The sequence below is a fragment of the Scyliorhinus canicula genome, chromosome 25 (assembly GCF_902713615.1).
Source record: "Scyliorhinus canicula chromosome 25, sScyCan1.1, whole genome shotgun sequence".
NCBI classification, from domain to species: Eukaryota; Metazoa; Chordata; class Chondrichthyes; order Carcharhiniformes; family Scyliorhinidae; genus Scyliorhinus; species Scyliorhinus canicula.
This window is the reverse complement of record NC_052170.1, coordinates 15,775,766-15,799,625: the sequence shown is the minus strand read 5'-3', so window position 1 is coordinate 15,799,625 and position 23,860 is coordinate 15,775,766. Positions and strand designations below refer to the sequence as shown.

Here is a 23,860-nt window from a genome sequence, read left to right as displayed (position 1 = left end):
GATATGCACATAACGAGATACAGACATGCAGTGACAGACACTCAGTACAGCCAATCGACACACAGGACAGAACACAACCAATCACCAGGCAGAATACTAGAGGGTGGTCTCCCACTATAAAACACACGAGGCATCAACGCCCTGCCTCTTTCCACTGGTGACAACTGTAGTGACAGTCAGGGTGTATATATCAGTTGGCACCTTCTACACGTGGCTCAGAGCTAGTCTGGTCTAGTTAGTTATAGTAAGCACGCTTAGATTAGTAGAGTGTCAAACCCACAGCAAACTGTGTGCACTGCTTAACAAGTTCAATAAAGCGTATTGAACCAACACCAAAGTTTGGAGTCTACTTTCAAATACAACTGCATCCGGTTGCAGTCCGTGTTACCCCAGGGTGATCAACACGACACCGACCACCTCCACCCATCATTAATCATCACCAACAATCTCGCACCCACCCTTATCATCGTCATGTCCCCTGCCATTGCCCCTCTGGCTCGCTGACAGTGCCAACCGGGAGGGTGTTCTTTCAGAGGGTCAGTGCAGGCTCGGCGGGCCGAATGGCCTCCTTCTACACTGTAGCAATTCTATGGTTCTATGATAAATTGGCTGCCACATTTCCTACATTACAGCGACTAGACTGTTGCAATTGAATGCTTAACGCAAAAGAGGGAATCCTGGAGAGTTCAGAACCCCCACAGTTGAGCATGCCTAATTACATGCTTAGGTTTCTGGAGTGGAATTTGGAAGCAAACCTCTAGCTCAGACAAGCGTGCGTATCCATTGAGCCACCTTAATATTTGTCCTTTGTTGGGGGGGGGGGCTGTTGTTCTCTAACAGTGAGAGCAGTGATTTCAGCAGTACATTGTGGGTTCGAATAGCCTTTGAACAGTTGATATGCTCCTTAAACCACAGAGCCAGACTGACAGCTAACAGGCTGACCTGCTTTTCTACAGGGCCCTACAGCTGTTGGGAAACTGCTGTGTGCCTACTGGAGTCACACAAGGAAAGGGAGTCACTGGTCTTCAAGAGGTTGTGAGCTGCTGGATTCCAATGACACCCACACAACATGTCAATGCGATCACTTGTCTAGCTTTGCGATTTTGATGGCCTTTACTGAGGAGGTAAGGGTTTTGTCCCCATTTTCTGCTCTTTACTCGCTTATCTTCCAGTCTGAGGGATGAATAAGGATGGGGAGGGGGAAAATGGAATGACTCGCCTGATGAAGGAGATACGCTCCGAAAGCTAGTGATTCCAAATAAACCTGTTGGATTTTAACCTGGTGTTGTAAGACTTCTTACTGTTCCCAGCTCAGTCCAACGCCGGCATCTCCACGTCATGACAAACTTTCAAGTCATAGAGCTCCCGGTAGATATGCACACTAGCAAGACAGGTATTGATTCTGGGATCCATAGTGGGGCTGGGCCACTTCCGGTGGCGGAGATGTGCTGAGCAGTCACAGGAAAGGTGGCTCTCCTCCTGGAAGTTAGGGTTGTGGCACATTTAGCCTGAAAATAAGCCACCAAGCCAGCAAAACCGCCCCCACCGCAAACATCACGGACGCAAAGAAGGTGCCCCCAAACCAACCGAGGGGCCGAAGGGACAACTAACCCCAAGCAAGAGCCAGGAGGTGAAAAGTTGAGGCGGTGGACACACGGAGCGAGGTGGAGCCGGACATAGCAGGACGAAGGGGCAGACAGACACGGGGGGAGGTTCAGGGAATAGTTGGGGGGGGGGGGAGGAAAAGCAGAACTCTGGGTACGACAGGTCACACATGGCGATAGCAAGAACAAGGGCATCGAAAACGGCCATCTTGGATGGCCCCCAAACAGTGTGAAACTGCAGAGTGCAGAGGAACATCCACATGATGAGTGTACCTGACCCCACAGGAGGGGGGGTCAAAAACACTCCGCCCCCCCCCCCCCCCCAATCAGGATAGTCATCTGGAGCATCAAGGGACTCAATAGCCCAGTGAAAAGATCCAGAGTCTAAAAGGCCTGAGGGCCAATGTAATCTTCCTCCAAGAGTGCACCTGAGGGAGAAGGACCGACTGCAGGTAAGGAAGAGTTGAGTCGGACAGACATATCAATCATGCTATGGGACGAAGGTTAGGGGGATGGCCATACCATTCAATAAGAGGTTGGCATTCTCTGCGACAAAAACGGTTACGCCCCAGGAGGACGGTATGTTATGGTTAGCCGTGTCCTGGAAGGGGCACCAGTGGTGCTTGCAAATGTGGACATCCCCAACTGGGACAACATTGATTTTGTAAAGGAAACCATGGCAGAAATCCCCGACATAGACTCCCACCGACAGAGAAGGTTGTACAGAACAAAAATGGTTATTAATAGGGAAAGGATTCTGTTTGGGACCCAGTTACATGTCAGAACTCAATGATACTTCGGCTTAGGTGGTACAAGGTTGAAAATTGTAGGTTGCAGGAGAACAAAAGGGGGAGGGTTGCATCTTGGAAGGGTTCTCCCGATGTGCTGATGGTACCCGCGATTGATGGGACTGGGGGTGAGTGGACCCCTTTCCCAGATTTTCTAAGAAGCCTTTTTCAAAATGGCGTCGGCAATCTCGCACACCTGCCACTGCCTCAACATTCATGGCAGTAGAGGTGGACTATAGCCCTGAATTGGACACTTAATTGGGCATTTAAGGCCTCAATAGGCCGAAGGATGGGAGGTCTAGTGGGTGCCTCAGCCATCCCTCGTCCCCGCACCCCACGTACTGTTGGACTGTTGGGAACAGGGTGAGGAATGGCATGAAGGAAGTGGGCTGGACATCCAACATATTTAACATCCCCCCCCCCCCCCCCCCAACGCACCTACCTCCCCCTCCCCCCTGTAATGATATGCATAAGCAATTCTATAGGTTAACACGTCAGACCTCCAAACAGCAGGTGGCCGTAGAGATGTACTACGCGATACTGCAGCCTCGGGGACTCTGGGGTTCAAGTCTTTGTGGATCATCATGTGTTGTATCAGCTCTCATATTATAGTTATCAACAGTTCATAGTTTAGTAGTATTAGTACTGTTTCCCTTCCACCTTATTGTAATTCAATAAATCTTTAACTAGTCACGAACTAGACGTTCTCTAGTGCACTGACTCAATCTTGCAACACACTAGAACGTAACACCCCTCCCATTCCATAACTGACAACACACTCGCCAGGGGTACCAGCCCATTGAATTTCCAACCTCTTTGAACATCTAATGGGCCATTTCTTTTCCGTTCAGTTGCAGGATTATTCCCACGACGCGCTCTCCGTGATTATGTTCATCGGGATCCCCATCTCACTGGCATGTCTCGCGGTCGCTATCGGCACCTTCGTCCTCTGCTGGCAGGCGAGAAATGCGGTAACGGCCACCCACACTCAGCTCTGCGCAAGCCTCTTCCTGGCAGAGTTGGTCTTCATAACGGGCATCAACAGAACCGAAAACCGGGTAAGAGATCATGCAGCAGGAGAATGAGGAAAATCAACCAGGGATAGTGGGCTGCAGGTCACTGCACACCAGAGAGCATCTAACAGCAATTTATTTCAGGTAGTGCCTTACAGGGATTAAAACATCCCGAGGTTATTCACGGGGGGCGCTAATCATTAAAATTGACAACAAGCTACGTTGGAGGTCGTAGAACAGGAAAGCCTGGTGAACCAAGGTGTGTGGTGTAGTGGTGTTGACTAGTAATCCGGAGACCCAGGGCCATCCTCTGGGGACTGGCATTTGAATCCCACCTCGGCAGACGGTGTAATTCAAATTCAGTTTTTAAAAATCTGGAATTAAAAATCTACTGATGACTGTGGAATTATTGTTGAGTGTCGGAAAAAAAACCCATCCTCGCCCGGCCTGGCCTGCTTGTGACCCAGGCCCACAACATCATGGCTGACTCGTAAATGTCCTCATGAAAGCAGGACAATTAGGGATGGGCAATAGAATGATAGAATCCCCACAGAAGGAGGCCATTCGGCCCATCAAGTCTGCAACATCCCTCTGAAAGAGCACCTTACTGAGGTCCACTCCCCCCGCCCATCCTGCCTTATCCCCGAACCTAACCTGCACATCCTGGACAATAAGGGGCAATTTTATCCATGGGCCAATCACCTGACCCGCACATCTTTGGCCTGTGGGAGGAAGCCCCCTGGCTGTTTGGACTGTGTGCCGCACGGTGGCACAGTGGTTAGCACTGCCTGCATCACAGCGTGAGGGACCCGGGTTCAATTCTAGCCTTGGGTGACTGTGTGGAGTTTGCACGCTCTCCCCGTGTCCGCGAGGGTTTCCTCGGGTGCTGCGGTTTCCTCCCACAGTTGAAAGATGTGCAGGTTCGGTGGGATTGTGGGCCTAGGTAGGTAGGGTGCTCTTTCGGAGGGTTGGTGCAGACTTGATGGGTCGAATGGCCTACTTCTGCACTAGGGATTAAAGAAAAAACTGGAGGACCCAGAGGAAACACGTGAAGACACGGGGAGAATATGCAAGATCCACACAGACAAACGCTCAAGGCCAGCTACGTCTACGCCCCATGAGTGAATTTTTAAAATTGCAAGTGTTTGAAGAAATGGCTTCAAGAAGGAAAAAAAATCAACCAAACTTTCCACAATAAAAGAAAAAGAATTGTATTCACAGCCAGTCAAATGCTGACAGGAGTGTCGGCACTGTTGTAATTCAGGAAGCAGGGCAGCTTATTTGCACACAGCACAAACAGCAAATGGTCAGATCATCTGTTTCTGTGATGTGGTTTAAGGGGCAAAGGATGGCCTCCTTGCCCGGCCTCCAAGACCTTCCTTCCTTCCCTCCTCCCAGCCCTCTTTCCTAGGCTCCCTATTCCTAATCCCCGTCCTAAAAGCATGGGACTAACCCGGGAATGGTGGACACCTTCAACCTCGGTGGGACTGCTTGCCACCCCAGCAGCGTCCAATCCCGAGTTCTTTTTTTAATAAATCTAGAGTTCCCAATTAATTTTTTCCAATTAAGGGGCAATTTAGCGTGGCCAATCCACCTAGCCTGCACGTTTTTGGGTTGTGGGGGCGAAACCCACGCAGACACGGGGAGAATGTGCAAACTCAACACGGACAGTGACCCAGAGCCGGGGTCGAACCTGGGACCTCAGCGCCGTGAGGCAGCAGGGCTAACCCACTGTGCCACCGTGCTGCCCTCTAATCCTGAGTTCTGATGTCTGCTGTCGGGCTGCAGATCAATTGGATTGGCTCTTGAAGGTGGGACATCCTCCCACTGAGAGGTGAAAAAAAAATGAAAATCGCTTATTGTCACATGTAGGCTACAACGCAGTTACTGTGAAAAGCCCCTAGTCGCCACATTCCGGCGCCTGTCCGGGGAGGCTGATACGGGAATTGAACCGCACTGCTGGCCTGCTTGCTCTGATTTAAAAGCCAGCGATTTAGCTGAGTGAGCTAAACCAGCCTCTAAGCTAAACCAGTGGAGACCTGACCCTGAGCTTGCCAGCAGCCAGAGAGAGATTTGTGGCAGTAAAGGAGCCCATTCAGCCCAATGTCCACAACGGATCGAGAAGGGTTATCCGGTCAAATCCCACCTTCCAGCTCTGGTCCATTGGCCTGTAAGTTACAGCACCTAAAATGCACATTTTTTATATACAGAGAAACATAGAAAGAAGTGTTCAGAATAGTAAGAGGATTTTAAATAGGGTCAATATGGAGGAACTAGTTCCTCTGATGGACAGTTGGGGGACAAAGGGTTAGAATTGGAGCCAGGCCCATTGAGGAGGCAAATTAGGAACTACCTGGTTGCAAACGACATCACAGGAATTAGCGGTGGGATTTTCTGGCTATTCCCCGCCGGCTCGACCCCCCCACCACGGGTTCCCCGATGGCGGAGGGTATATAGGGAAATCCCAACCCTGGAGGCCCCTGCTCACAAAGACGTGCATGTTGGTGGATAATTGTAACTTTCAAGACTGAAGTCAAGTTTTTTTTGAACGTAAGAAAGAATAAGGAGTGAAGGCGGCTAATTGGAGTTGTGACACATTTGAGATATATTAGAATGGCAGAACAAGCCTCTGGGGGTGTTGAATGGTCTATTGCTATATTCCTATTTTTGAGACTCTTATGCATTTTCTTTGTTCCCAGACCGTGTGCGGAATCATAGCGGGTTGTTTACATTACTTGTTCTTGACGGCATTTGCTTGGATGAGCTTGGAGTCAATCCAACTTCACCTCATGGTCAGGAACCTGAAGAACATGAGGGTATCTCACTCCAGTAACATTGAGAAGTACATCTATCTACTGGGGTACGGATTGCCAGCACTAATAGTGGCAATTTCTGCAACAGTCTACCCCAATGGATACGGATCACAAACAAAGTAAATAGACTACGACATAATAATCTTTATTGTCACAAGTAGGCTTACATTAACACTGCAATGAAGTTACTGTGAAAGGCCCCTAGTCGCCACACTCGGCGCTTGTTCGGGTACACAGAGGGAGAATTCAGAATGTCCAAATTACCTAACAGCACGTCTTTCAGGACTTGTGGGAGGAAACCGGAGCACCCGGAGGAAACCCACGCAGACATGGGGAGAGCGTGCAGACTTCACATACACAGTGACCAAAGCCGGGGATCAAACCTGAGACCCTGGTGCTGTGAAGCAACAGTGCTAACCACTGTGCTACCGTGGCGTCCATTACCACTATTCTGCTGTGATGGTTTAGCCAATGATTTTTAGCTTTGATTGTTACTGTATCTTCGGCATTGTCCCCTCCTCTCCTGAAAGTCCAGTCTCACACTGGCAACAGTAAGAAGTCTTACAACGCCAGGTTAAAGTCCAACAGGTTTGTTTCAAACACTAGGTTTCGGAGCACTGCTCCTTCCTCAGGTGAATCCTGAGCAGTGCTCCGAAAGCTAGTGTTTGAAACAAACCTGTTGGACTTTAACCTGGTGTTATAAGACTTCTTACTGTGCTCACCCCAGTCCAACGCCGGCATCTCTACATTACTGGCAACAATAGCCAATGTAAATGTATCGCTTTTTGTCACAAGTAGGCTTCAAATGAAGTTACTGTGAAAAGCCCTTGGCCCCAAAGCAATGGGGGGGGGGGGGGGGGGGGGGGGTAACCGAGCCCATCTGTGGAAGGGAATGCACCAGCGTGATGCTTTGTGTTTCTGGCATCCTAACTGGCAAAGAGGGTGGCAGTGTTGAACCACGGACCCATGTCCGCGAGGCAGTCAGCCGGCACTGCCCCAATTACCTCAGGACCGCTCAGCGAGGCGAATTGGGTGTGAGGTCTGAGAGGTGAAAGGTCAGTGCCCCCCATCCCCGTCATGCTCACAGTTTTAATGAACATTGATTTTTGAATTTTCAAACCAATTTGCCTCAACATTTTCACTCTCATTTCTCCAGCTGTTGGCTACGGGTAGAGAATGGGTTCGTCTGGAGTTTCCTGGGACCAGTCTATTTGATCATTCTGGTAACTTTTTCTTTCACATCATACTTCTTTCCTGCAAGCCTGATCGTATTTTGCAATTAACATAGCAAACAAGCTGCTCCTCCTGATAACACAATTATAATTCCTGCAGTTGATTTATCTATTGGTAGAGCAGTAAATGTGTGCATTAGACATGGCTCAGTGATAGCCTGCTTGCCTGTGAGTCTTGACGGGGTCAACGCCTCAAGTCTCAACACTGAAACGCAAATATTTAGGCTGATGCTCCAGTGCAGTATTGAGGAAGGGCTGCAGTGTCTGAGGCTCCGGGGGGAGATATTCCTGCTCTTCCTGCGGGTGTCCTCTTCTGACTCCGATGTAGGTGACCGCCCCTCCCACTGCGGGATGGAAGGGCCACGCAAAATGCCATAGATATTTGCGGAACCAAAGGCCACGCTGGCAGCCAATGACTAGCTGCCTCCACTGCCGGGAAACATGCCACAGGGGAGGGGCTGGGTGGGTGGGGGAGGTGTGGGAAATCCCACTCCTCTGTATTTTGGATGAAATGTTCAATTGAGGTCCTGTTTCCTCGGTCAGGTGGATGTTCGAGATCCTCTGGTGCTATTTTGAGAACAGCAATATTTATCTTCCAACAAACATCAGTAAAGCAGACTATCCTGTCGTTATCACTGTTTTTGGGAGGTAAAACTGGCTAGGGGATGGGTTAGCACAGGGCTAAATCGCTGGCTTTTAAAGCAGACCAAGGCAGGCCAGCAGCGTGGGTTCAATTCCCGGACAAGCCTCCCCGAACAGGCGCCAGAGTGGGCGACTAGGGGCTTTTCACAGTTACTTAATTTGAACCCTACCTGTGACAATAAGCGATTTTCATTTCATTTTTTTCATTTCATTACACTGTTTCCGACAATAAGGTAAAGTCACTATAGTCCCAGATGACCTCAGGCTGCTTTCCCCTTTGAGCAGAGAAGAGCGGACTAGTGAGTGATATAACCTGAGGATCATCGCACCTCAAACGAGGGACTAGGGCCGGAATTCTCCAAGCCGCCACGCCAAAATGGCGCTCGGCGCAGGGGTGGAGAATGCGGCCTCAGATCGGAGAATCGGCGCCAGTTGCTCGTGCGCGAACGACGCGGCGCCGGTCGGGGACCATTGAAAGAGGCCCCACAGCGATTCTCCGCGGTCGATCGGCCGGGTTCCCGCCGGCGTGGTTCACATATGGTTCCACCCGGTGGGAGCTCGGCGTCGCGGCTGCGGTAGCCATCCTGGTGGGGGGGGGGGGTATCAGTCTCTGGGGGGGGCTCCACGACGGCCAGGCTCGGAATTAGCGGCCACTGATCGGCTGTCGCGCTTGACCTTCCGCACCGGCCCGATGTGTGCCTCTGCCATGTTGTGCGAATGCACGGACCCGCGGCCGGCAGTGCAGGGCCGCGTACAGCAGCTGGAGCAGCGCTGTGCACTCCGGCGCCTTCTGGTCGCCCTGTGGGCTACAGAATCACTGGCCCAAGAGGCCCATTGACGCCGGCGTGAAACACTCCGGTGTTTACACTGGCGTCAACAGTTAGCCGTGTTTTTGGAGAATCCCGGCCAAGGTTTCTTTTCAAATTTAGAGTACCCAATTCATTTTTTTCCAATTAAGGGCCAATTTAGTGGGGTCAGATCACCCTACCCTGTATATCTTTGGGTTGTGGGGGCGAAACCCACGCAACACAGGGAGAATGTGCAAAATCCACATGGTCAGGACCCAGACCCGGGATCAAACCTGGGACCTCGGTGCCGTGAGACAGCAGTGCTAGCCATTGTGCCATCGTGCTGCCTGACAAGGGACAAGGTTGAGACAGGCGGGGCCTTCATGGATAACTTCAGCCGGCGCAGGAATTGAACCCGCGCTGCTGGTCTCGTTCTGCATCGTGACCCAGCTGTCTAACCACGTGAGCTGTTTCCTGCAACACAAAAATGACTATACTGAAAAATAATTAATCGGCTGCAATGCAATTTGGAGGGTCCTGTGGTCACGAAAGAGGCTTTCTTTAAATTAGCACTGACAATCTTTTTTCTTAATTCAAAGGTCCTTATTGTTTAATCGGATATTTAAATGCCCATTTTGAAAAGTCCAAAGTTTCGGATTTCTGTTTTGGCCAACAAGAGCTAACCCACGATGTTGGCCGATGGTAACAAGAGGGTTATTTTGTTGCATTTCATTGTTTGTCGTTATGTTTTATATTTTCTGTAAAAAATTCCAATAAAAATTATATTTAAAAAAAAAAGAATTCAAATGGAACTAAGGAAGGAAAAAGTAGAGCATTTAGTGATTAGGAAGGCAAGGCTGGTCAAGCAAATGATTCTAGGTCAGAGGCACGAGTTAGAAATGAGGAAGTTACACTCAGATGGCAGGACGGAGAGGCTTAGTGAGGAAACTAGTCTTCAAAGCCACAATGTCAGCTGCGACTCAGTTAACAGCTTTTATTTGGAAGTTAGAGGGTTGTAGGTTCAAGTTCCACTCCAGGAACTTCACCACAAAATATAGGCTCCCTTCCCACTGCAGATATTGCAGGAGTCAATATTTTATCCGTCCATTAACTTGAGCTCATCATAATGTGCACTTAGTCCTGTTCACCCATATCACTGTGGCCGCTGACCTATATTGCAACATGATCCTCCAAAGCTCAATCTTTGACATTCTCATCCTTGTTTCCAGATAGTTCCATGGCCTCGGTCCTCCCCATCTCAGCAACCTACAGCCGAGAAGACTTTGGCACTCCTCCAAATCTGGCTTCTTGTGCATTCTGAACTTCCATTGTTCCACCTTTGGTCATCAGTTTTTCAGCTGTCTTTCCCTGGATCCCCTTTATAAACCGCAACCCCTTCCTCAACCTTTATGATGTTCTTAAAAACCTAGAAGCCTCTTTGGGATATTTTAATGGATTAAAGAGGTGATATTGGTATTTAACTTGCGTCGATCAAAGCTTTTCAAATATGGTACCGGTCGAATATCCTTTATCCGTGCACTTTAAAAGCCAAACACATCCAAAACCCAATGTGTTTTGCATGGCAAGTCTGTGACTGGACCCACCTTTTAACACAAAATGTTCCTGACCCAGGTTGACACGACCCAATGGGTGGCACGATGGCACAGTGGCTAGCACTGCTGCTTCACCGCACCAGGGACCCAGGTTCAATTCCGGCCTTGGGTAACTCTGCGGAGTTTGCACGTTCTCGCCGTGTCTGCGTGGATTCACTCCGGTTTCCTCCCACAGTCCAAAACTGTGCAGCTTTGTTAGATCGGCCATGCTAAATTGCCCCTTAGTGTCCAAGGATGTGCAGGTTAGGTGGGCTTACAGGGATAGGAGGGGGGGGGGGGGGGGGGGGGGGAGTGGTTCTCAGTAGGGAGCTCTTTCGGATGTTCGGTGCAGATTCGAAAGGCCAAATGGCCGCGTTCTCCATTCTATGAGCTGAAATGAACCTTGATGACCAGAACTGGGCTATTGTGCAGGAAGTCTCTGACCTGAGCTGACATGTGAACCTCTCGCTGACAGCGCCTGACCTTTTAGCGCTGGGAGTCTAGTTGTTTGCTTTACCTTGTGTCTAGCTGTTGTGAGGGTCTTTGCTTCAGACCCAAACCCTATCATGGCTACTAAGTTCAACCAAGGAAATGCTGTGCCTCAGGCAAATATCGAAATCAGATCCAAATGGGGTCTGCGAGTCTTTGGAAGTGCAGGTATGCCAGAGACCGCTTTCCCTTGCTTTACAAAATCATTCAACCCAGCAGTGAAGGGCACCAACTCCTTTCCCCAACTCCCCATTACTAGCTAGCTCTCCACAAAGCCATCCTAACTATACCTAATACAATACGCATCCGAAACCCGAAATATCTGAATACCAGAACAAAATCAGGCCCTGGGGTTTTGGATAAAGGATGCTCGACCTGTATGACCTTGAGTTGATTCAGCTCAGGACAGTTCACTCACTTTGCTATGTGCGTCACTTAGATGCTACCACAGAACCCTTTGGCCAACATACTATGTCCAAAGGTCATTTAATTCAGGACGTGAGTACTTGGATTTGAGTTAGGATTTAAAATCTGTTGCTGTATTCTCGATCACAAAGTCTAAACTGTCAAATAATCAAACAGGTCAACACATTTCTGTTCACCATGACACTCTACACATTGAACGAGGAACTGTCTAACCGTGACGTGAAGGTGTCAAAAATTAAGGACACAAGGTAAGCAGAACGAGGGGCCAGAAACTTAAACTTACAGTTAGGTCATTCGGGGGTGATATCAGGCAGCATCTCTGCACACCAGGGGTGGTGGAAATCTGGAACTCTCTCCCTAAAAAGCTAAGGAGCTTGGGGGAGGGAGTTCAATTGAAAATATCAAACATGAGATAGACTTTTCTTATGCAACTGCATTAAAAGGCAGGACAGCGGCACAGTGGTTGGCACTGCTGCCGCACAGCCCCAGGGACCTGGGTTCAATTCCGGCCTCGGGTGACTGTGTGCAGCTTGCACCTTATCCCGGCGTGGATTTCCTCCGTTTCCTCCCACAGTCCAAAGATGTGCAGGGGAGGTGAAGGCAGAGCGATATTGTCACTGGACTCATAATCCAGAGACCCAGGGTAATGCTCTGGGATCCCGGGCTCGAATTTCACCAGGGCAGATGGTGAAATTTGAATTCAATACAAATCTGGATTTAAAAGTCTAATGATGACCATGAAACCATTGTCGATTGTTGTAAAAACCCATCTGATTCACTAATGTCCTTCAGAGAAGGAAATCTGCCATCCTTAACTGGTATGGCCTACATGTGACTCCTGAGGCCACACAACAATGTGGTCGACTCTTAACGGCCCCCCTCTGAAATGGCCAAGCGAGCCACTCAGTTCAAGGGCAATTAAGGATGGGCAACAAAAGCTGGCCTAGCGAGCGATGCCCACATCCCCAGAATGAATAAAAAGAAAGGTTTGGTGTATTGGCCATGATAAATTGCTCCTTCATGTTCAAAGATGTGGAGGTTAGGCGGACTGGCGATCTTAAATTGTCCGTCAGTGTCCAAAGGTTAGGTGGAGCTCCGGGGTTACGGGGACAGGATGGGGGAGTGTGCCTAGGTTAGGGTGCTCTTTTGGAGGGTCGGTGCAGACTCAATGTGCCGAATAGCCTTCTTTTGCACTGTAGGGATTCTATAATTCTATGATTATAGAACGAAGGTTTGCAGTTGGAGTTAAAATACAGATCATTCATGGTTTAATTCAGTGACAGAACAACCTTGTGGGAATGAGTGGCCAATACATGTTGCTCCATTCCTATACTCCACCACATCATTGAGCTGACGTTTACAGTTAAATATATACGACCCGTATATATTTATTCATATTTTTGTTGATAGCATTATTCTGAAATTATCAAATTAGGGTTGTATATTCCTGGAAATGAAATCACAGGTCATTTTTCTTAATTCCGAAGCCCAGAACTGTTTGACAAAGTGCAATGGGTCAAAGTAACTAATGATGGGCATAGTTTGCCTTTGGGCTAATTTCTGGTGGTACTTATACCCAATGAAACTGGTAATAAGAACATAAGAACTAGGAGCAGGAGTAGGCCATCTGGCCCCTCGAGCCTGCTCCGCCATTCAATGAGATCATGGCTGATCTTTTTGTGGACTCAGCTCCACTTTCCGGCCCGAATACCATAACCCTTAATCCCTTTATTCTTCAAAAACTATCTATCGTTATCGTAAAGACATTTAATGAAGGAGCCTCAACTGCTTCACTGGGCAAGGAATTCCATAGATTCACAATGTCACAATTTGTAAATGACAGATTAAATAATTGAACACTTTAAGGAAATCAATCTAAATATATATTGCGGTGGACAGTGTAGGAACGTATTTTCAGAACGTGCTTTCCAATAGAATCATAGAATCACTGCAGTGCAGGAGGAGGCCATTCAGCCCATCGAGTCTGCACTGACCCTTTGAAAGAGCACCCTTCAAGCTCTGGCCTAGCTAATGAATAAGCTTTTGTTGCCGGCGTGTCTGACAATAATTTTTCACCTCATTGCAGGATGCTGACGTTTAAAGCCATTGGGCAGGTGTTTATCCTGGGCTGTACCTGGATTCTCGGTTTGTTTCATTTTCAGGAGGAAACGGTGGCGATGGCCTATCTATTTACTATTGTCAACAGTTTCCAGGGCACCTTCATCTTCATCATTCTCTGTGTATTGAACCCCAAGGCATGTGGTATTGCATTTTGAGTTTTATTAATGGACAAGATGGAATGGAATAAATTGCAATGTACTAGAAAACACAGGAACAGCCAGACACTTCAGCCCTTGGAATCTGTTATGCTGTTCCATTAGATCATGGGTGATGTTTATTTTTAACTCCATTTACCCTAACCTTGGTTCTGTAACCCCCAACCTTGGTTTCGTAACCTCTCGCCCAACAGCAATCTATCAATCACATCCAGCAGAAAGAGTTTGCACTCAGAAACTCTTGAAAGCCAGGAGGAACCTGGCTGTTACCATAAACCTATGGGTCATGGGTGTGTGATAGGGTGTGCCCGTTCTGGGTCAGTGATAGCACTTGTGCGTCTGAATCAGACGGTTGAGAACTCAAGTCGAACTCCACTGATATTGAGCACATCATTTAGGTTAACGCATGGGGATGGGTGATAATTCCAATAATAGCATTTGGTGAAAGGATAAGTCTGAAACTTGTCTTTTGCCTTAAGCAAGGTTATTATCAGCCAACGGCAGTGATAGTGCCGCTACTTTATGATCCTCTGCGGTAGAAGCATAGAATTTATAGTGCAGAAGGAGGCCATTTAGCCCATTGGGTCTGCCCCAGCCCTTGGAGAGAGCACCCTTCTTAAGCCCACAAAACCCGATCCCCATAACCTAGTGACCACACCTAACCTTTTGGGACACTTAGGGGCAATTTAGCGTGGCCACCTAACCTGCACATCTTTGGACTGTGGGAGGAAACTGGAGCACCGGAGGAAGTCCATGCAGACACGGGGAGAACGTGTAGACTCCGCACAGTGACCTAAGCTGGGAATCGAACTTGGGACCCTGGCGCTGTGAAGCAACAGTGCTAACCACTGTGCTACTGTGCCGCCAGGCATATCCACCTTCTCTTTGCAATCTTTATACCAATTGCCCTTGCAATGTCCAAAATTCTATTTTCACTTATGTTTAAATCCCGCTGTAGAAATGTGAGGTTAGTTTGAAAGCTGTTGGTATGAGCATGTCAACTCCGGCACGTGCAGAGGAAGGATGGCCCTATGGGCCGCACCCAACGCATGAGCTGAGACAGGGAAAGAGAATGCGGGACCTGACACAGACGCGGGGATAACAAAGGGAAGTTCGGAGAACAAATCCAAGACAAAACAAGTCCCTGGAAGGCCTGAACCGGAACATAGGACAAAAGCTCTGGGAAATCTGAGACAACTAGTCATCCGGGGCCTGGCCAATATTTACCCCTGAAGTTACACTGAAAACATGACCTCATTACCATTGTGAGATCTTACTGTCCGCATATAGACTGCCACATTGCCCCCGAAGCCACAAAACTGACTATGCAGAAAGTACAAAACATACTTGGTTGTAAAGCAGTTTTGGACATTCTGAGGTTGCGGAAAATGTAGTGCAAAATGTGAGTTCTCTCTTTTTCTACACCACATGGTTTCTACATCACAGGCTCGAGTTATGAAGTAACAACAGAAAGTCATGGAAAATCATGGATTTGAAGCCACAACCCTTTGTTTTGGGTCAGTCCCAAACGAATCTGCATCTCTTCCTGGGCCACAACACAAAATGCCTTTGATACAGAGACCAGTTCACCCTGGTCTTTCTCTAAGGTAGTACAGTAGGCTAAACTTTAGCTTGCGCGCTGTGTTTAATCTGCGAATACTCTGAGCCAATTCTGGTCATCCAAGGGTGGAAACATTAAAACCCATTGATTCAAGATGGGTCATCAGCAATTCTAAATCAACCATGATGCTTTTTATAAAATATCATTTAACGCATCAACTCACAATTCAATGGTTAAGTGCTGAGTCGTAATTTCTCATATTCAGGTATAGCTTTTGGTTAATTCATTTTTGTTTAAACCTTTTAAGATAAGGGCTGAATGGCGCAAATGGATTACCTCCATCTCCAGGACCAGAAGGAGTTTATTTGAATCGGAATCCACAAAAGTGCCATTATCAGTGACATCGGTAAGTGTGCTTCTGTTGTTCACCAGCACGTCTCAAACCCACCACCTCCAGCGTTGATGAGTTGGCAGAAGACTGTGAATATGATGATCTTAAGACTGAGCTGATACGAGATGGCAGAGTAGTTGGCATAGTTGATAATACCCTCTTTTGTCCTGCTACAATCCATAGACCTAATTTTGGAGAAGGTGATACAGATTGTAAGGTGTCACGGTAATACAGGAGTGGGTGGCATGGTGGCACAGTGGAGGCGCTGTGCGGTGGCACAGTGGTGGTGTAGCATGGCAGCATGGCATGATGGCACAATGGTGGGGCGGCACAGTGACACAGTGGTTAGCACTGCTGCCTCATAGCACCAGGGACCCAGATTCATTTCTGACTTTGGGTGACTGTGTGGAGTTTGCACTTTCTTCCCCGTGTTTGCGTGGGTTTCCTCCGGGTGCTCCGGTTTCCTCCCACAGTCCAAAGATGTGCAGGTTAGCTGGATTTGTCATGATCAATTGCTCCTTAGTATCCCGGTTTCTATGATTGTCAGACAATCAGAGGTCCATCAGCAAAATAGAACAATAATAAGAAGGGAATATTAAGAGGGGAGAAAAGCCATGGTACAGCACAGCTCCAATGACAGTACAGTTCATTAAACAATGAAAGACCATAAGAGATAGGAGCAGAAGTAGGCCACTCGGCCCATCGAGTCTGCTCCACCATTTAATGAGATCATGACTAATCTGATATGATAATCCTCAACTTCACTTTCCCACCTCAATCACCCTCGATTCCCTTATTAAAAATCTGACCATCTCGCCTTGAACATACTTAACTATCCAGCCTCTACAGCTCTCTGCGGTAAAGAATTCCACAGATGCACAACCCTCTGCGAGAAGAAATTCCTCCTCATCTCTGTCTTAAATGGGTGGCCCCCTTACTCTATGACTATACCCTCTGGTCCTAAACTCTCCCACAAGGGGAAACAACCTCTCAGCATTTATCCTGACAAGCCCCCTGAGAATCCTATTTGTCTCAATAAGGTCACCTCTCTCATTCTAAACTCCAATGAGTACAGGCCCAACCTACTCAACCTCTCATCATAAGAAAATCTGTCCATTCTAGGGATTAACCTAGTGAACCTTCTCAGGACAGCCTCCAAGGCCAGCCTATTTTTCCTTAGATAGATAACCACAATAATATATCACAGAATCCTAGAATTGTTACGGTGCAGGAGGAGGTCATTTGGCCCATTTTACATGCACCAGCTCTCCAAAGGTGTATTATGGCTTAGTGCCATTCCCCTGCCTTTTCTCCATACCCCTGCAAATTGTTTGTATTCAAATAATTATCTATTGCCCTCTTGAGTGCCTCGATTGTATCTGTCTCCACCACACTTCCAGCCAGTCCATTCGAGATGAACCACTTTTTCACACCTCACATTTGCAGTGGTCTCAGTTGCAGCCTGTGTGATGTTAAAGCCACAAGGACTGCGGAAAGGTCCCAGGCTCAATCGCCAGTCAGGGATGGGGCAACTAGTCACAGCTGATAACATTGCTTTTTGTTACTGGGTTTAGGGAGGAAATCAATCAGCTCCCTTTCTGGTCATAGATCATAGAATTTACAGTGCGGAAGGAGGCCATTCGGCCCATCAAGTCTGCACCAGCCCTTGGAAAGAGCACCCCACCCAAGACCGCACCTCCGCCCTGCGTGGCAGGAGATCATTTGGCCCATCTGAAAGAGCACCCTGCCCCCACCCTATCCCCGTAACCCCACCTAACCGTTGGACTCTAAGGGACAATTTAGCATGGCGAATCCACCTAACCTGCACATAAATGGACTGTGGGAGGAAAACGGAGCACCCGGAGGAAACCCACGCAGACACGGAGAGAACGTGCAAACTCCACACAGATATTGACCCAAGGCTCGAATTGAACCTGGGTCCCTGGCGCTGTGAGGCAGCAGTGCTAACCGCTGTGCTACCGTGCCACCCCTATCCAGGTGACATTCTGATAAATCTATATTTCTCTTCTACCAAGGCCGATATGTACCTTCCCAACGTGGAGCGCTCAAATCTGCTCACAGTATTTCAGGTATATTTCAGGTATAACAAGGTATTTGTTATAGTGGAAACATGACTTCTACCTTCTTGTATTCAGTCTTCTAGATTTAAAGGCTGACATTTGATTTTGATTATTTTTTCTCCCATTTCATAATATAATGATCCACTTACCCAGATACCAAGTGCGGGTGCTTGACCCAGGTAGTGGAAGACTGCTAGAAATCAGGCAGGTGCTATGGAAGCATATCTCAGTCACAGCCACTGAACGTGTACCTCAGGCAGAGCTCATAAAGGTACACCTCAGTAAGAGGTTACGATAGCGGACCTCAGTCAGCCCGTTGCTCTGCATCTCATTCAGGGTCGAAGGGGTTCATTCGGAAGTTGAAGGGGTTAAAAAGAAATCGGAAACTGAGAGCATGTTTTTCTCCGCAGGAAACAGTGTGACTGGGTGTGCTCTTGAACTCCACAAAGAGCTGACCGGCCCTCTTTGGCCCCGAACCTGATGTGGACCAAACCTTATGTGAAGAATGTGGACATACCTTCCAAAAGTGCCTCAAATCTTCGATATTTGCTCCGTTGGCATTGCAGCCTCCAAGTATTATCCTTCTGCCTCCAGTGGACACTGCAAGGAGTGATGCATCCTATATAATAACATTTCACGCCAGTAATGAGATTACAATTTAGTTTCGTTGAAAGGAAATTTCATGGTTGTTACTTTATTAGTTCTGTGCCATTAACGATTAAGGGGATCTGTGAACATTGGAATGTCTGTCATGGACAATCTGACAACCTAGTGTAATCCTTATGGATCGTTTAGAAACAGACATCCAGGTATTTCAGGCTCCAATATCTGTTTTCAACCACCTGATTGTTCTTTTTATTCCTTTGTCTGTTCCATTCTGAGTATAAGATGCTTCAGAACTAATTATAAAATACAGATTAATAATTAGGCACTTGATATGGCCTTGCACCATTCTCTGCTCTGAGTGAGAACTGCATTGTGACACTTGAACTGTATTGTTTTAAAATAGCTACGTGAATATAGATTTAAATCTAACGTGTATTAATAAAAGTATAGAACCAACTCCGTGCCCAAGCTAGTCTGTGTCTTGAATCTGCCTTTGGATATCATCTCTTACCTTCCAGAAACATTGTCTATTTTAACAAACTCCATTCCAGAGACTTGAGTCCAAAGTCTGGGCTGACACTCCAATGCAATAATGAGAGAGTGCTGCATTGTTTGAGGTGCTGCCGGGGCGCCCTCCCCCACCTGCTTCCCTGCCTGCCCCAGGTGAGACATCAAACATCAAAGGCCTCGTCCTCTCTCTCTCAGCTGAATGTTCCCTAGAATCCCGACAGTGACGAAGGAGGCCATTCAGCCCATCAAGTCTGCACCGACCCTCCGAAAGAGCACATTGCCTTGGAGGCCGGTGAATGACAGAAGGCCGTTGGATGACGGGAGAGCTCTCGTTAATTGTATGGAGATGGGCATAAGTGAAGATAAGTGGTTTCTCGTTACCCTACGGCGAGATTCTGAATTCGCCTACGGGAGCAGACCGGTTGCATCGCAACTGTTTAGCACCTGGCGCGGTTCCTGCTATTCACCGGCTTGAGCGTGAGTGTAACGAGGCCGGAAGATCGCACCCATTGTCAAGCCGGCATTTATTGCCCATCCCTAATTTCCCCATAGAAGGTTGTGGCGAGCCATTTTCACGAAACTCTACAGCCCATGAGGTGCAGGTACTTCCACAGTGCTGTTAGTGAACTTCACAATTTTGACCCAGCGGCAGTGGAAGGAAAGGCGATATATTTCCAAGTCAGGTTGGTGAGTGACTGGGGGGGGGGGAACTTCCAGCTGGCGGTGTTCCCAGGTATCTGCTGCCCATGTGCACCTGGGTGTGATTGTGTTTAACCATCTTCTGCTTCAATAAGACAACTATTCTAAACCTGTCACGATGACATTGGCCAATTTCAGGTGGAAATGAGCCAACCGAGGCCATTTCTTAAGATGCGTCAGGCATGGAGATAAGGACCAAATCATGGTCACCCTCATCCACCAAAGGCTGTCCAGGTCGACTGGGAGCCCAGGAACCAGACCAGCACATCACTGCGAACAAAACAGCGAAGTTGATAACTAGTCCGGCCACCGTGAACGGGCACCTAGCCGAATTGCGCCAGTATTTATACAATAAGACTGAATTTCACCGAACTGAATATTTTTAAAAATCTCCAGTTTGTTCAACAATTTTGGTTTTCGGAGTCCAACCTGTAAGATTGAATAATTTATCTAGTGCAAGTGCACATATCAAATCCCTCCGCATTTATCCTGTCCCCCCCACTTTCCTACTGACTGGAGAAGCTCTCCTCCCTTCTCCCAACACCAGGGTTTGATTCCCCACTTGGGCTGGAGAAGCAAAAGGAAAAGGGTAAAATTAAAGCAAAAGACTGTGGATGCTGGAAATCTGAATTAAAAACGCTGGATAAACTCAGCAAGTCTGGCAGCATCTCCGGAGAGAGAAACAGAGTTAACGTTTCGAGTCCGTATAGCTCGTCTTCAGAGCTGAAGAGGGGTAGAGATGCCGATGGATTCTCTAGTCGGAGACGTGGGTGGAGGAGGTGACAGAATGGAATGTCCGGGATAGGCGGGAGCTAAGGAGAGATTGACAAAAGTGCCATGAACATACAACAAAGGGTGTGTTAATGGCACCATTAGGACTAAAAGAGTGATAATAATGGCATTCTGCTACCTTATCTTTATGCCACTATTAGCATTTCTTAAATCCTTAATCCTTAATGTGATAGATAAAGTTAAAATTTTAATGGCACCGAGGAGTATGGGGAGAAAGCGGGAATATGGCTTTGAGACAGAGGATCAGCCATAATCATATTGAAAATCGCTTATTGTCACAAGTAGGCTTCAAATGAAGTGACTGTGAAAAGCCCCTAGTCTCCACATTCCGGTGCCTGTTCCGGGAGGCTGGTACGGGAATATTGAATGGTGGAGCAGGTTGGAAGGCCTGAATGGTGCATTCCTTTTTGAAAAAAATGTTTTGATTGACAGTTTCCACATTTATAAACAGTTATATACATTTTCCTTAACCACGTTAATTTACCTTATTGTGCAGAAATGTCCTTTAACTTTATATACATTTCGCCACACTCTGGCTCGGCTTATGGTCCCTTCCGTCCACCCCCCCTCCCCCGCCTACCCTTGCTTCCTCCCCTATCCCTCCCCCCTCCCTTTTTCCCCCCCCTCTCGATTTTGGTTGTGTTTGCTTTGTGATCGGCAACCGTCCCTCCCACCTCTTCTTTTTGTGACTTTCCAGCCTTTCCTCTTTCACCTCCCCCCCCCCCCCCCTTCCCTCCCCCGGGTTGTGCATTCCTTTGGTTTTTTGCCTTTTCCCCCCCTCTTTTTTTTCCTCTTTCCCGTTTTCCTGTCTTACTCCTCGTTCTGGCCTCAAACAGGTTTTGGAACAGGCCGACAAACTGCCCCCAAGTATCTAGGAAGCTGTTCTCCGACCCTCGGATGGCGTACTTAATCTTCTTCGGGTGGAGAAATTCAGAGAGGTCCGCAAGCTGTGGGTGGTGCTGCTGAGCGCCAGCCGAGCAGGATTCTCCGGCGGGCGATTAGGGAAGCGAAAGCAAGGGCGTTGGCCCCCCTTCCCCATGTGTACTCCTGGCTGCTCCGATACCCCAAAGATTGCCACTATCGGGCATGGCTTCACCCTCACCCCCACAGCCTTGGACATTGCCTCGGGGAAGGCTGTCCAGAATCCAGAAAGCTTGGGGCAGGCACAGAACAGCAAGCTTGGGGCAGGCCCAGAACATGTGGGTGTGGTTGCCCAGGCCCCTCTGGCACTGTTCACATTTGCCCTCCACCTCCAGGAAGAACCTGCTCATTCGGGTTCTGGTCAGGTGCGCTCTGTGTACCACTTTGAGCTGCATTAGGCTTAGCCTTGCACAGGAGGAGGTGGAGTTAGCCCTGCTCTGTGCTCCCGAGACCCCACCTCTGTCCCCCCGAGACCCCACCTCTGTCCCCAGCTCATCTCCCATTTTTGTCTGGTCTCGTCCAGTGGTGTTCGGGCTCTGTCCAGTAACTGTCCGTAGGGCAGCACGGTAGCATAGTGGATAGCACAATCGCTTCACAGCTCCAGGGTCCCAGGTTCGATTCCGGCTTGGGTCACTGTCTGTGCGGAGTCTGCACATCTCCCCTTGTGTGCGTGGGTTTCCTCCGGGTGCTCCGGTTTCCTCCCACAGTCCAAAGATGTGCAGGTTAGGTGGATTGGCCATGCTAAATTGCCCTTAGTGTCCAAAATTGCCCTTAGTGTTGGGTGGGGTTACTGGGTTCTGGGGATAGGGGATTGACCTTGGGTAGGATGCTCTTTCGAAGAGCCGGTGCAGACTCAATGGGCCGAATGGCCTCCTTCTGCACTGTAAATTCTATGTATATTTTCCCAGATAGTCCCCCCTCCTTGCTGCTTGTGCCTATCAGGTCCTCTAATAGTGTGGAAGTGTTTTATTTGAAGGTGCCTCGTTTTCTGCCCTTTCGGTAGTTCCATTTCTTCATCAGTTTGTGAAATGGCCTGTTCTTGCTCCTAGTTTCTATAGGTGAGTCGGATTGAGCAGTTTGCAGAGGAAAGACTTGAGAGTGAGAAGGTGGTGACGGCTAAGTAAACATTGGGCGGGATTTAGCGACCCTGTTTCTCGGCTGGGTGTGGCGCCACGTTGACAGCACCGTCCGCTGCCGGAATTGGGGCAAATCCCACCCATTGTTACTCTCTTGTAAATTGCTGAATTTAAAGCTCCGGCTGCAATGTGTGACTAACATCTCCCTCATTTTAAACTCCAGCCGTGTGTCTTGTTGACCTCTGCTTCCTGAGTCTGCCACAGTCTGTAACAAAACCCTTCCTGCTTCTCTCCGACAAGCAGTTACTGGGAACATCCACATGTTATCGTTCAGCACAAAAATTATTATGTATAAATTTTACAAGATGAGGAGTTTAGTAACACGCACTGTTGTTATCCGCTAAACGCACTTTCACTGTGCACACAAACTATCTGATTGGCAACATTGCCACAGCCCCTCCCGCCTGGCGGGAGGTCAGGGTCCCGTTCAAATCGACAGAATTTTAAATATCCTGCCGCATCCACGGGGGGGGGAGGGCTGGGGCGGGGGGCAGACCTGGTAAAGGGGCCATGCCGGGGTGGGGGGCAGACCTGGTGGGACAGTGAAACTTAGTCTATGTTACATCACTTTACTATGCATGTAGCAATGCAACAGCGCAACCTGCCTCGAGCACTTTGCCTTTTCCTGTTTGTGATGTAAATTGCAGAGAAAGTTTCAGATTGTTGTCAGGACTCGCTCAGTGTGTGAGAGATACTACTGGGAGCGACAGGTCCTGAGATACCCGGTTAGAAAGTCATGAGATCGGAAAAGGCGACATATCTAATACTGGGTGAGTATGGGGGCATCAGTTGGAGTTACTGATCCGGGCAATACTATGTTATATTTTGTCACATACAGTAACCCCTCTGATGGGGAAAGGATCTAACTGTGCTGATGAGTCATTTTAGTTTTGTTAAAGGGTGGGATCTTACCAGAATTTGACTCAGGCTGAAAATAGCCCTGCAACTCTCAAGTCGCACACACCAGTTTTCTCTCCAGATATTGAGCACCTTTTTTCTAATTTAGAGTACCCAATTTTTTTTTTCCCAATTAAGGGGCAATTTAGCGTGGCCAATCCACATCCTAATCTATGGGCAGCCGGTGCAGAGAGGGGCAGGGAAGGCGGAGGACCTCCTTGTGAACTCCTGAATGTAGCCGCGGAAGAGAGGCAAACAGTCTGGCCGGACGATCCTCTCGGTTGCCTGCTGCCTGGCGAAGCGGGCCGTTTATAGGGCCAGGCAAGGCAACCGAGAATGTCGTCCGGCCAAGATGTCTGCCTCTCTTCCGCGGCTACATTCACGGGCGGGTGTCCCTGGAAAGGGAGCATGCGGTGTCCACGGGTGCCATCGAGGCCTTCCGTGCCGAGTGGGCACCGCAGAGGTTAGGGTGCATTATTGACCCTTTAACTGCACTCGTATTTGATGTTTTTTAAGTTTCCGTTGATCTTTGTTATGTTTGGGCAGTGCCCCTAACAGGAGCGGCCCTTTTTTGCTTTGTCCCTCAGTTTGTTTTCCTTCTGT

General features: G+C 48.4%; 2 protein-coding genes across 5 annotated transcripts in view; both read left to right on the top strand.

Annotated features, from left to right (window-relative positions):
* Nucleotides 1-18,758, top strand: part of LOC119957240 (adhesion G protein-coupled receptor E3-like) — a 55,610-nt gene extending 36,852 nt beyond the window's left edge. For 3 of the 4 annotated variants that reach the window (XM_038785082.1, XM_038785083.1, XM_038785081.1), the window contains exons 10-17: nucleotides 957-1,124; nucleotides 3,244-3,450; nucleotides 6,105-6,337; nucleotides 7,375-7,441; nucleotides 11,544-11,635; nucleotides 13,474-13,642; nucleotides 15,532-15,630; nucleotides 18,107-18,758. In XM_038785082.1, the coding sequence (XP_038641010.1) occupies nucleotides 957-1,124; nucleotides 3,244-3,450; nucleotides 6,105-6,337; nucleotides 7,375-7,441; nucleotides 11,544-11,635; nucleotides 13,474-13,642; nucleotides 15,532-15,630; nucleotides 18,107-18,118 (1,047 nt within the window). In that variant the 3' untranslated portion in view covers nucleotides 18,119-18,758. Of the gene's footprint in view, nucleotides 1-956; nucleotides 1,125-3,243; nucleotides 3,451-6,104; nucleotides 6,338-7,374; nucleotides 7,442-9,479; nucleotides 9,583-11,543; nucleotides 11,636-13,473; nucleotides 13,643-15,531; nucleotides 15,631-18,106 lie in introns of those variants that run through there. The other variant, XR_005458768.1, reaches the window with a different exon arrangement.
* Nucleotides 18,759-22,906: 4,148 nt separating this feature from the next.
* Nucleotides 22,907-23,860, top strand: part of LOC119957244 (adhesion G protein-coupled receptor E2-like) — a 72,392-nt gene continuing 71,438 nt past the window's right edge. The window contains exon 1 of the mRNA XM_038785089.1: nucleotides 22,907-23,130. Coding sequence (XP_038641017.1) covers nucleotides 23,097-23,130 — 34 coding nt within the window. The 5' untranslated portion in view covers nucleotides 22,907-23,096. The remainder of the gene's footprint in view (nucleotides 23,131-23,860) is intronic.